The sequence below is a fragment of the Prosopis cineraria genome, unplaced genomic scaffold (assembly GCF_029017545.1).
Source record: "Prosopis cineraria cultivar Desert tree isolate PC_DT_omini unplaced genomic scaffold, ASM2901754v1 PC10, whole genome shotgun sequence".
In the NCBI taxonomy this organism is placed as follows: domain Eukaryota; kingdom Viridiplantae; phylum Streptophyta; class Magnoliopsida; order Fabales; family Fabaceae; genus Prosopis; species Prosopis cineraria.
In genome coordinates, this window is record NW_026555341.1 from 36,964,510 (window position 1) to 36,979,005 (window position 14,496).

Here is a 14,496-nt window from a genome sequence, read left to right on the forward strand (position 1 = left end):
CAAGCCCTAGCATAGCTTTTCAGTTGCTCCTTCTTTTCTCTTTTGTTTTCTCATCTCTTCTGCATCATTTCATGATCTTATTATAGTAGTAACCATGGCTATGGTGAGCCCATAATGTGTCCCAGTGCATGGCATAGAGAGCATCTCCCCTGGGCATGTCAACATACACCGTAGTGACCTAATCCACCAACCATGGTGCGTGGCACAAAATTTATTCTTCAATTTTCTTTCTCTTTTCACATCTAGATGACCCAATTTTCTTTTGGACCTACTTTTAAGGCTAACAATATAACCAAACACACTCGTTAGACCTCTCTAGCCATACATCTAATAAACTTAATTAATCTAATCAGGCTTAAATTTCTAAATTAAAATTTGACAATGTTACAGGGTTGCTTTGTTATTGACTTTTCCACTTTCTTTCAAGTAACTTTCCTAATTTTTTTTTGCTAATTTATCATTGATTTATAAAATTTATAGTATTTAATAGTTGAAGATATGAAAATTTTCAGTTAATTGATGTTTAAATATGCCATGGAATATATAGTTTATGTTTTTCTATTATTTCAACTGTTGTAGAGTAATATTTCTTTTTGTTTTTGTTTCAATTATTTCCATGTTCTAATTGTTGTTTGAATTTTGATTAGTCAGGGAAACTCTGTCAAATTTTTATCTAATTTTTTCAATTAAATTATAGTTTCAATTGTAAATTCATTTAATTTAGTTATAGTACCTAGTTTTGTTTTCCTTGCCCTAGTGATGACATTAAATGGATTTTTAACAAGTCAGTAAGTTTGTCTTTGTAAAACTTTATTGCCTAATATATTTATAGCTTTTAATGTTTTTTCATTTACAATTAATAATAGAGCATTTTGAACATATTATATGTCACCTGAAGTACTTAAGGAAGAAATGGGGGTTCATTGGATTTACTCAAAAGAGAATATGAATACTTAACTTCCATCTTTAATCATCATTCACATGTGTTAGTTTAATTTTAACTTTTTTTTATTTATTTTCAGTGCCATAATTTAAGTAGTTAGGACAAATAGAATGCGGATATTATATTATCCATTACTTATATGAATAGTTGAAGTGGGAAGTACTACAAAATTGCATGAGGTATTCATTTGGTTTTTTAATTTTAGTTTAAATTATTGCACTTAACATCTTATAGTACTATTTTGATTGATTTTATTCTTTAGATTTTTGATAATTTGAAACCCTTTAATGAGAAGGAGATTATTGACATCATTTGATTTTGGCTCATCAAATGCTTCAAGAGCACTTTTCAAAGTGAGAGGTTGACAAATTGTTAATTGAACATATATGTAGATTGATTAGTTTAGATACAATGGAAAAATATTATATTAGCTACCATTAGTTGATCAAATAGGTAGATTGATTGGTTTAGACATAATGGACAAGTATTATGTTTATATATAGTCATTGATTCAGCTGGCTGGCTGGCTATTTTTATTTGTTAGATATTCTATACGGTTTATATGTTTAAGTTATCAATGTATGAGAAATAGATTGTATATTAAAAAAAATCAACTTTCCACATCGTTATAGTAGCAACTGACATGAAAAGTTCTATTTTGAACAATGAAATTTTTGATAATCCCTTTATAATTGACTTAAAAAGTCTAAAATAATCAACCTAAAAAGGCCTTCCTACAGTAGTGATGGCTTGTATTATGATGATAGGGATTTGCTCTTCGTATCACGCTGATATGCTTGCCCATCTCCACTGGTTTTTCTTTGTATCATAGCACAATAGCTTTAGGAATCTAGCTTTCTCTATTCTTTTGCCCCTTGTTTTCCTTTCTTCTGTTTCTTTTTTAGCCACAGCAAGAACTAATATATTCAAAACCAAGTCCGAACATTACAAATCAACAAAAAAAGTAAAACAAGAAACTAACTAAAACAAAGAAACCTAAACAAATCAGCAATAAAAGGAAACCAAAGAGTAAAGGAGCCTGATAAAGAGCAATCCCAGACAAACCAGAGCCAGTTGCTAGCTAGGAAGAAAGCAAGTAGGATGGGGGCTTAACACCCTATCAAATGAGCACATCCCATTAAAAACTATGTAGTAAACATAACCCTCTGCTATCAGAAACAAATTGGAATCCACTTGAAGCTATGCAGCCGCGCTTTATCATGATTAAAAAAAATCTCCCTGAACCAAGTTGATCATCTTAAGCGGAAAATAACCTTGAAAAATAGCGTGCAATGGGGAAAAATTATCAAACTCCTCTAACTCCAGCAAAAGAACCTCAACCAAAGTAGAATTAAACGTCATACTACGAGGGCGAACCCATCTCAAATCACTTTCTACTTTGCCCCCAACAATAAACTTGCTAAAAGATAGCCATGTATGAAAACCAAAACCCACATGCCAACATATGAAAATCTTAGGTAAAAAATGGATCACGGCCCTCTTAAAATTGCATTCTTAACGACAAGAGCATCACAGACAAGAAGTAGTGTCAATAAGAACGACTCCACATATATTTATCATTCGCAGTTGTGCACCTGTATATACAATAATAAACTAAGAAAACTATGGCTCTCACGAGTGCGGCCCCTTCGAAGCTAAGTCTCTTAGAGCAACCAACCATATTAGATTCAACCCCAGTAATTAGAAAAAAAGAAATCCACGAGAATGGGGATATTGTTGTTGCCAAAAGTGTTGAAGTCCAGAGCCTACGATCTCACCTTGAATATTCTCAATCCTGTCGTTGATTTGAACCTCCCAATCCACAATCCAAGATCCGATGCTTCCATCCCTCATGGAACCCACCATCGATCTTCATTCCTTCCATCGCTTTCAAAATCGGTCCACCCTCTCATCTTAGAGTTGACCATCTTCCAAAAAGACACTCCACTCCAGATCTGGCAACGACACTTGGCCACCTCCATCCCACCGATCATTACTTTCCTGAAATTAGCGTTGCCACACTTCGAAATCCCCACTCACACACCCCAATTCCTACAAATCCCAACCCACGAAGCCAAATCCAATGCACCCGCACACTCGGCTTGTGTTAAGAAACAGATGCCATTGTCGACATCTCTCCACCGCTGGAGGGTTGTAACCCTAGTAGAGCATTCTCTGCAGCACTCTCCCGTAAGCTAAAGTAAGGGCATATATACTTGGAAAAATATATACAAAATCTTCCTTTCTTTTGTTTCTTTTGCTGGTGTTTCTTTAATTTTTTTTTTTTTTGACTTTGTGTTGTTGCTCTACTTGAGCCTTTGCTTTTTCATGTTTTTTTTTGGGAAAAAAAGATTATTTTATTTAATTCTATTTATAAGTCACTTTCAGACTGGAACCAAGAAAAATTAATTCTTTTTAAAGAGTCAACAAGTTTTCAACTTTACTCCTATTAAGTATACATACTTTAAAAATAAAATACTCTAGCATTTAATAACATTCAAACATTTACTTCCCTGTCTCTATATATAAAAAGTTTTCTAAAATTTTTTTTGTCCTTAATAAATCCTTTTACATTGGAAAGAAAAAAATAAGTATTCATATTAATTTATTTTTAAAAAAGATATTTATTTTTATTTACAATAATTAAGAAAAAATTGAAATGTTGCTGTGCTTTTAAGTAAATAGCCAACTTTTATTGATTTAATGATTCAATTAAAAATATCTTATATATAGAGACGAAAAAAGTAATTGGAACAAAATGGTAAAAATGAACACAATAATCATTGAGGTACCAAAACAAATACTCTCTCTCTATAAAGGACAAAAAGAAAACTAAAAATTTACATATCTATTTGCCTGTTTAATGTAGTTGACTTCAAATTCAAAAAAAAAAAAAAAAGTTCACGATGTCACCATCTCATGGAAGATTGTTCTTGGTATATATTTTCGTTTAATTGTTAACAATTTTTTAACCATCAGTTTGATTGTTAACAATTAGTCTCTACTCTCTAGGTCTGTTTTGAGTTCAATTTAAGAAAAATAGAGAAGCATAGTTAAAAATTTTTAATTAATATTGATTATGATTTATAGCTTATCTTTATTAAAAATATTTAACCTCACTTCCCTATTTTTCTTAAATTGAATTTATTAGAATCTTCCTTCCCCCCTCCATTCCCTTTTAACCAAACACGGGATAAGTATTTGTGTGTGTGTGCTTGCGTGCGTCTTACTTTACGCTTTTAACAATAAAAAAGATTTTCACCAAAAATCAGTATATTTCGATTAATTATGTTATTCCTATCAAAGAGTCATCGTTGTCACACTTGCTTTGCCAAACACAGCTTTATTAATTAGTATTATTACTATTATTATTATTATTATTATTATTATTATTATCCCCAGTCCTCCCTTGTTGACAAGTTATAATTAAGTGCATTCATTTATGCTTCTGTCTCAGAATTCAGAAATATATGAAACATATTATCTGACAACGACAAGAAAATTAAATTTTGGTCACAACTCACTAGCTAGTCAAAAAGCTCAAATTTAACAAAACAAAACCCACAAGCTGATGAGTTCAACACATAAGAAATTAGCTAATTCCTTTCTTATCGGAACCACCAACCCTGCTTGCATAAAGGATTCCTCAGCTTCAGCATAACCGGTAAGAAAATCCGCGGCTTTGAACAAAATATTTTAAAAATAGTATAAAATATTTTTTTAAAAAAAAGAAAGAAAGAAATTTCGCATCCCTGCATAAAAATCTATAAAATTATCAACTGTATGATTATTTGAACAAAATATTAAATATACTCTTTATTAATAAAATTCATTTTCCCAACATTTGGCTAATTATTTTATTTATGAGATAACTTTTATTTTATTGGTACAAACGATATACATATTTTTTTTAAAAGAATTCAAACCAGGACGAAAGGGAAGATCTGGCGGGATTATGGATAAATCCAAGACAATTAAAAAAAAAGAGACAAAATACATTTTATAAACCATGCCTAATATGTTGTATTTTATAATACAATTATCTAGTATCTACTTCTTCCGTGCTCTATATAAAATATTTTTAACTGAATCATGAAAATTAATAAAAATTGGTCATATAATTAAAAGAACATCAAAATTTTAATTTTACCCTTAATTATTGTAAATAAAAAATAAATATCTTCTTTAAAGTAAATTAATGAGAGTACTTTTTTTTCTTTTTAATTTAATAAGGGTATAATAACTCATTCATTAAAAAAATATACTAACAACCTCTTATATTTAGGGATAGAAAAAGGTTTTAGAAGATCTCTTATATATAGAGACGGAGAGAGTTTGTTGTCAAATCATATTTAAACATTTTTGATATTAATTGGAGTAACTATCTCTTAGTTTATTTATTTATTTATTTATTTTCCATTTACAAGATTCAACACAGTCACTAGTCTCTTATACTCATAGTTGCCAAATTCTCATATTAACTCTACGAATTTAACATCTTTATGTTTCTAGCTTGCAAAATCGTGTCAACTCACTCATAAACTCGAACTAGATACAAATTTGGTTAAACGCACGAGTTTACCTCCGAATTTACCATTTTTATGTTTTTAAATTATAAAATCATGTCAACTAATTCATAAATTCGAATTAGATGCAAACTTGATTAAACTTGTTAAGCTCGTGATTTTTTTTTTTTACTTGAGCGAGTTAGGTATATAATATGAAGAATTCAGTTCATAAAAATTATAAGACCTGATTCAAAGAAAAAAAAAACTTGATATGCAAAAACTAATATTAATAAAAAAGAAAACAAAAATACCAAAAACAAGTTTCCTTATTTTTAAATTTTTATGTCTTATGTATGATAATTTATCAATATAGACAGGTTTAATTTTCAATGATTTATATTTTTAATATATTTAAATTAAATTATAATCATATTTTCAAGGTTATTTATTAATAGAGATAGACTCTTACAAATTTATAATCTGAGTTTGCGATACAAGTTTATATTCCTATCACAAGTTTATTTAAACTCACAAGTTTAACGACTTTGCTTATACTCTTTTGGCTGTCCCCTCCCCCCCCCCCCAAAAAAAATTTCATTTCCTTTTCTTTAATTTATTATTTTTGCGCTGAATGAGAGATTTCAGATCTGTTAGGCTGGTTTTATTGGATTCGTGAAGATTCACGAATAAAACTGGCGTTTGTGTAGTTGGAACTATCTGTTAATTCTTCATCATTGGTGCACTTAGATTAACATAAATAATATTAATAAAGCAACTTGAAGACTCCCAGATGCAAATAATAATTTGTACTCTGATTTATGTACGTCGTTGACCTGTACGAGTATAACTTCAATTTGTATTGCCTATGCACATACGACAAGAGTGAACACTTGTCAATAATAATATACTACTATACTACACAACAACATGTAATTACAATATTAAGTCAAAATCTTCTTATTTAAAGTCTCTTCCTTATGAAATGAATACTTTCAACGACATATAGGCCTAGGCCAAGATTTCTTTTTAAACATTATGGGAGTTTGAGTTTTTCACTTTCACTTACATTTTGTCTCACGAATCCTCATTGATTAAGTGATATGAACTTCGAATCCTAAATGCAAGAAAACTATATCTTCCTATTGTTTTTTCAATTTATAACCACAACTTGAACCACCTTCTTTTTTTAAAAAAAAAAAGTACATTGCGTATATCTTTTGCTTAACTCTATTTTTTTCTGCAAACATTAATTAACTTGAATATATATATATATATATATTGCCCTTGATTTTTTAAAAAAATATTAAATGAAATTGTTAAATTATTATTTTATTATTTTGAAACGCATTAAAATTAAAGGAAAATATGAAATTAACATACATAGAAATAACCAAATTACTACTTTAACTAGCACTGATTCAATCTATATATAAGTCATTTTTAAGTAACTCATCAAAATCAAGATAAGTTTCATTTTCCATTTTTACCCTTAACAAACAATATCTTTAAATACTTTCATTTTATGTTGGAAAGTGGTTAGGAGAGCATTTTCGAGCTAACTCAATGTTACATCAAAAGATGAGAAATTACTTACTCCCTTCATCTAGTCCTATTTATAAATTATTTTTAGTATATTTTATTGAAACTAGAAAAAATTTTAAATCTCATTATATTTGTCTAAAAATTTAATAAGTTTTCAACTTTATTCATATTCAATATATATGTACTTAATTTAACATTAATACTCTAACATTTAATAATATTTTTAATATTTAGCAAGGGAAAAAAGTTAAAAATAAATATAATAATAATTGAGGTGTCTTATAAATAAGACTAAAAAAATATATTAAAAACCATAACTTTTTCTTCTAGAAGATGCCTAATAGTCCTCCGATTCTTGGTAGCAAAATTTAATTAACTTTGTGCTTACTAGAAAATTATAATTGTCCTTCTATGCGATTAATAACTATAATAAATTGATGTATATAGAAATTCAAACCTTAATATAAATAAACAAGGAGTAAATTGAAAAATAAAATTAACTGCTCTAACTTTAAAAAAGTTTCCAAAATTTCTCTTATATTAAGGAAGGGGGCGCACACGCGCGCGCGCGCATATATATAGTAATAGACAGAGTAAAATTTTGTTCAACTTTGACTGGAATGCAAATGCTCTAAACTATAAACAGTTGGCTGGCACCATTTATGATCCCATCTGCTTGCATGCCCACAATTGTCACTTGATGATTCTTTTTTTTTTTCCCAAAAAAAAAAACTATATTATATGCCCACTTTGGAGTTAACATGTTTCTTGTTGCCTTAAAAAATGACTTTCGGCATTTGACTCAATAAATAAATAAAAGACTTGTCGGCATTTAATTTTGTCTTTAGTTTGTGGGCAAAAACGTAATTCCACTCGAACTCATCATTACTTAAACGCTCAACTCCATCGCTCCATCACACTCCATTTCATACGCAACAAAAGCAAAACAAGCAAACCATGGGAACCCAATCCCCTCTTTTCCTCTCTTCTTCACTCTTAGTCCTCATAGTCACGTTCTACAATCTCCACACAACCACCGTCGCAGTCAGATCCGCCGGCGCCGGCAATTCCGACTCCACCAGTTTTATCCGTACAAGCTGTGGCATAACACTCTACCCTGACCTCTGTGTCTCCTCTCTCTCTTCTTACAAGAACGCTATCCAACATAATCATGCCATACTCGCTCGCGCCGCCGTAACTGTTAGCCTCGCCAGGGCCCAGACCATGGCCTCCTACGTCTCGAACCTCCTCCGTCGAGCCAACAGCGACGACACCACCTCGGCCCTCCGTGACTGCTCTTACAGCCTCGGAGTTGCGGTTGATAACATCCGCGGCTCGCTCAAGGAGATGGAACGGATGAGTGATAAAAATGCGGTTAACGGCGAGAAATTCAGGTTCCAGATGAGCTGTGTTCAGACGTGGATGAGCACGGCAATGACAGAGCAGCAGTCGTGCAGCCAGCGGTTCGACGCTGTGCGGGACGGCAGCGTGAAGACCGATGTGCGTGGTCGTGTGACGGAGGTGAAGAAGTTTATCAGTAATGCTCTAGCGCTGGTGCAAAGTTATGGGAATAACGTAAGAAAACCCTAAATAAGATACTGCAGATCCACTTTTCATAGCAGGGAAAAAAAAAAATGTATGCAGAGTTTTGTGTGTTAATATGTTGAATTAAGTTAGGATAACGATGACTAATGTATGAATCTTTAATGATAATAATAATAATATGATGCTGTGAGTTACGCATCGAGTGTCTGAACTTTTTGACTATGATTTAAGTTTTGATGACAATCATGATGACATATGACGTTAGATCCAATGCTAGCCATTGCTCATCGTTAGAGTGGATTTTTGGCATCACTTATTTTAGGGAGACTCGTGCACATGGATCATAAATCTCACAATATTTAAAAATTGAATTTTACCTACATTACGAGTTGAAATGACTTTGAGTATCTTTTATATATATATATATATATATATATCAGTTCATATTGTCCTCCTCACAAAATACTCTTTTCGAAACATAATATAAATTATAGTTAATTAATTTATAATTTATAAATAATATTAGTTAAAATATTAAATTTTTAGAAATATTCAAACATTTCCATTTATACACTTATTAAATACATTATATAAAAGCCTTGAAAATAATGACTAAACTTTTAATGTATGATTTTTTTTCAAAAAAAATAATAAATGAAATAAGGATATAATTAAAAAAATAAATATAAAAATTATCAAATATCCTATATTTTGGACCAACAAAATTCTGGAAGTTAATTGCCTTGAATTGTGATTTGGATGCCTATATTTTAAACCTTAAATCGACCTGACAAAATATGTTATTCCAAGTCTCACCCACATTCTGCCTTTCTTTCTCTCTTCATAGGAAGCATCCTTAAACTAGTTACGAGAATATTCAAGACAACATTTGACGTTATATATATCTATGTGATATTTAATCACACACTGCAAAAATCAATTTCGAAGATCTTTAATTTGTATAATAATAGAAAAAGATCTAGAGATCATCTAACAGTAAAAGAACTTCAGTTTTCGAGGAGTTGACCTCTCCTCCACGTTCATAGCTTAATAAAGTGGGATCACAGGCATGGACGGTCTTTAGTGTATACAAGAAGTAACAAGAACGAATAAGAGGGGGAGGTTGCGGGCTCTGTCGGTGTTCTTCTACTTTGGTTTCATCCATTAATTAATAGAGGCACACTTCAACTTATCCTCCCTCTCTCCTTCCAAGGAACTTACGTGCCATTCCCATCTCACTATGATGTAGGTCATTTTTAGAAGATATTAGTTAATTTTTATAATTATTTTTTCAACTATATTTCCACTTTATTTATTATTTTTTAAAAAAATAATAATTTATTAGAATTTCAATTATTATTATTAAAGCACCTATAAATGATATTTAATAAAAATATAATTAAAAAAATGTACAAGTTTTTAAGAAATTAAAATTTTACATAACTTTTTTTCAGAACCGAGAAATAGTTATTGAGTACCCTACTTGTTAATAAAAAAATAATATAACTTTTAGTTTCTAAACTTTTTTTAATTGTTAAGATTTAGCTCTTGAACTTTAAGTTGATATAAGTCAATTTTTATAGTTTATTGAGTTAAAAAATTATAAAAACTGAGTTTTATTAAGTCAATAAATTATAAGAATTGGGTAGTTGAAACAATAAAAGAAAGGCCCAATAATGATAATAGACCCAATCATCTATTAGGCTTTGTTATAGTTTCTGTAAAGGCTTTTGTGTCTATTTCTAGATTATTCTTTGTATCCTTTCCTTGTGTATACATGTGTCTTTGTATTATGCTCCCTAGGGTTATGTACCCTAACTATATTTAGTAATGAATTGCCTTTGGCCTGGTGTGCTACTACTATAATATTGATTTCTTGACTTGGTATCAGAGTTATTTCAGCTGCAACCATGACTACACCTAGTAGCTCACCTAGAGGTTCGAATGACTCATAGAGCTCTCTTGTTTTTGCTTCTCTACTCACTAAGAATCTTAGCACCTCTAGCTCACTCAATCAAATTTTTTCTATCAAGCTCGAGAGAACAAATTATATCATTTAGCAAACTCATATGTTGCCTATTATAAAAGGGCATAACTCAAGGGTTTCATTAATGGGACTAAATTGTGTCTTGTACAGTTTGTGGCTAATGATAAGGGAGAACTTAAGCTTAACCTAGAGTTTAAAGACTAAGTAGCGACTGACCAATTAGTATTCAGCTAGTTACTAAACACTATGTCTCTTGAAGTTTCTTCTGAGATGACTCAAGTTTCTATAGCAGCTGGTCTTTGGAAAGCTGCATGTCAATTAGCTGGTGCTTAAAACAAAGCATGTGTTCTAAAACTAAAATCCTAGTTACAACACACTCGCAAAGGGTTGGCTTGTATGGTTGAATATTTGTCCAAGATGCGTGGTCTTGCTAAGCAACTTTCTCTTGCTAGACATCCTACCGCACTACCTGATCTAATCATCCAGACATTAGCTAATTTGGATGCTAACTACAACTCTATAGTAGTCCAGTTGAGCAAGGAATGTGATGGTTTAAGCTGGATTGAGTTCCAAGCATCTTTGCTCACTTTTGAAGGTCAAACAGATTAACTCTTACAAGTCTCACAGCTAAGCCTTTCAAATACCAATTTCGCTAACTATGCTAAATCATTTTCCTCAACTTATAGATCTTAGCGAGGTAATCATTCAAACTGAGGCTCAAGGGGTCATGCTTGTGGTGCTCATTGTTATAAAAATGGCAACAATAAGGATCATCCTAAATGCCAGCTATGTGAAAGGTATGGTCATAAAGTTAACACTTGCTTTTATTGTTTTGACCAAACCTTTATGAAGTCAAGGTCAAAGAAGAAGGTGATTTTGGTTTTGGGTCCTCAAGTGGTGATTTTAATGCTGCATTCTGGGCAACCCCTGAGATTGTGAACGATGATGCATGGTACCTTGATAGTGGAGCAACTAGCCATGTCACAAACGACTCTACTTATCCAGAGAATACTACTGTCCCTAATGGTAATGTTAAGATTGTTGTCGATAATGAAGACAAACTTCCTATTGAGAAAATAGGATCCCTAACTCTTCAAAATGTTCCTAACAAGAGTGTTACTCTGTATAATATTTGTACTCACCCAAGATTAAAAAGAATCTACTAAGTGTTTATAACTTGGCTTCCGATAATGCAGTAGAAGTTGTTTTTAATACTCATAGTTTCTCTGTCAAGGATAAACAAACAAAGGAGATCATGCTACAAGGGCTACCAAGTAGAGGCATGTTCAAGGTTTATGATAAAAAGGAGAATAGTAGAGCAAAACTTTTATTAGTTGCAAAGAAAGAAGCTAATAATTCAATAAATAGTAGTCATTACTTAAGTAGAAAATTGTGGCATTGTAGACTTAGACATCCAAATGATAGAGTATTGACTCATTATATTAGAGATTTTAACTTAAAAATTTAGAATATGAATGAAACTTTGTTTTGTAAATCTTGCAAATATAGGAAATCTCATTCTTTACCATTCAAGCTATCTAACTCTTATGCCTCTAAACCTTTAGAACTGATACATACAGATCTGTGAAGGCCTTCACCAGTAGCATCTACCAATGGTATTCACTACTATATACTATTTTTAGATGATTACAATCAATTTTCTTAGATTTATCCTCTAAAAACTAAACATGAAGCCCTGTTAATGTTCGTTCAATTTAAAACCTTTGCTGAAAACAATTTAACAGTAAAATTGAAGTTGTATAGAGTGATTGGGGAGGTGAGTATAGAAGTTTTTCTAAGGTTTTACAAGATTCTGGCATTCTTTTCAGGCACTCATGTCCTTATACATCTTAAAATGGGAGAGTTGAAAGGAAACATCGCCATATTGTGGAATTAGGTCTGACAATGCTTGCTCAAGCAAAGATGCCCCTCTTTTATTGGTAAGAAGTGTTTCACACAGCTACTAAACTATTAATACGCTACCTTCTACTATTTTAGATGGTGGAACACCCTACCTAATACTATTCACTAAATACCCTAATTATAATAGACTAAAGGTATTTGGGTTAGCCAACTATCTATGTCTCAGATCCTATAACCAACACAAATTATAGTTTCAAACTATCAAATGTGTTTTTTTAGGCTATAGTAATTCAAATAAGGGCTATAAATGTCTTAGTCCTACAAGCATAATTTATATATCAAAGCATGTAGTGTTTAATGAATTTGACTTTCCTTTCTCTACAAGATTTATAAATAAGAGAGTTGTACGTACCTGTTGAAAAGGAGATCGATCCTAAAATCTTCTTCAAAGGCTATAATTCAAGATTGCCTTCAAGTTGTCCAACTGAAACACCCTACAACAGTCAATTACTGACATCTCTATGAACAATTCCTTAGTAATTATTTCCTTACCTATTGGTGATTCTTCCTTAATGACACCAGTGTTCTCAAAAATTGTTCCAACTTCTCCAGCTCTTAAGACACAAACAAATACCCAGTCAGATCACTCAACTTCACTTTCCTTACAATGTTCAACTATAGTAATAGGGAGTTCTACCTCTTAGCTTGCACTAAATGAAATTTTTTTATAGAACACTCATACAACGGTTACTCGAAGTAAAGCAAGAATTGTTAAACCATAGCACTCCTATGTTGATACTATATATGTTGGAAAACATGACACATTTATCAAACCTCACACTATCAAGGAAACCTTAAGATCTAAAGATTGGTGGAGAGAAAAGAAAGAGGAATACAATGCTCTTGTTTGTAGTAGTGAGGTTGCCAAGTCTTGTTTAGAACAAGACTTGGCAACCTCACTACTACAAAATACCCCCTTACTTGATGTTATTTTAGAAATTATTTGACGGTTTTTAACCATCAAGTAATGAGGCGCCATATATTTATTTGATGGTTAAAAATTGTTAAATATTTTAGAGATTACTTGACGATTATTTCAAAAACCGTTAAATATTTTAGAGATTACTTGACGGTTATTTCAAAATAACCGTCAAGTAATAACTTAAATATTTGCATATACTGCAGCAATATACTTGACGATTATTTAAAATAACTATCAAGTATTTAGTAATATTTGATGGTTATTTTGTAACAAGCATCAAATATGTTTTCGCAAATTTTGTCTGCCAAATACTTGATGGTTATTTCATAATAACCATCAAGTATTGGTACATACTTGAAGGTTATTTTGAAATAACCGTCAAGTAAACTTATACTTGACATTTCTTTTTAAATAACCATCAAGTATTTATGATGTGTTTTTTTAAATACAAAGCAATCAAATATATATACCAGCCAGCCAACAATAAAAAATAATTAAATTATTATTTATATTGAAATTACAATCTCAATATCTTTAATTTATCTTATATCTACCTATACTCTAAACCCGATGCCATAAAGAAATCTATAACTTTACCTACTTTACAAGTTTAAATTTCAAAATTAATTGGCCTCAAACATAAAATTGACCAAACAAATAAATGTGTATATCAAAACTAATTAGGCCTAACCATTGCTGCTATCCACATGTTAAACATGGCCTGAGCTACCTCTTTAAGGGTTTCCTCTATATGTGTAGCTGCATACTGAACACAGTAGGCATCCTCGAAGTATTGTATGCAAAGAGTTACAACAAATTCAAGTTAATAGCTATCTAACAAAAGTTGTTAAAATTTATAATTTAAGTATCATTAAATTTAATATATACCTTGTTAGGTAATGTGGTAGGGACATGGGTGATAATGTCCTTCAAGAATCTCATCAAGCAATAGCCACAGTCATTGCTCTGATCTGGTTGGAGTGGACACTGTGAAAAAAAATCACATATTAATAAAATAATAGTTAAAAGGCCACGGTTTGTTAATTAAAAACTTAGTCCATTAGGTTTACCTTAACTGTGACCATGTCTCACAAGAGTCCAATACGATACAAGATCTTGTTGGTCG

The 14,496-nt window shown here is 31.2% G+C and overlaps 1 protein-coding gene across 1 annotated transcript; it reads left to right on the forward strand.

The window, feature by feature from the left end:
* The first annotated feature begins 7,860 nt into the window (after positions 1-7,860).
* LOC129321198 (pectinesterase inhibitor 9-like) lies at positions 7,861-8,749 on the forward strand. The gene has a single exon (XM_054966882.1). The coding sequence runs from the start codon at positions 7,951-7,953 to the stop codon at positions 8,581-8,583; it is 633 nt and encodes a 210-aa protein (XP_054822857.1). The 5' UTR covers positions 7,861-7,950; the 3' UTR covers positions 8,584-8,749.
* Positions 8,750-14,496: the final 5,747 nt, after the last annotated feature.

What these genes read in the sequence shown, in the direction of transcription:
- LOC129321198 (XM_054966882.1), top strand. Translation starts at nt 7,951, where the DNA reads ATGGGAACCCAATCCCCTCTTTTCCTCTCTTCTTCACTCTTAGTCCTC.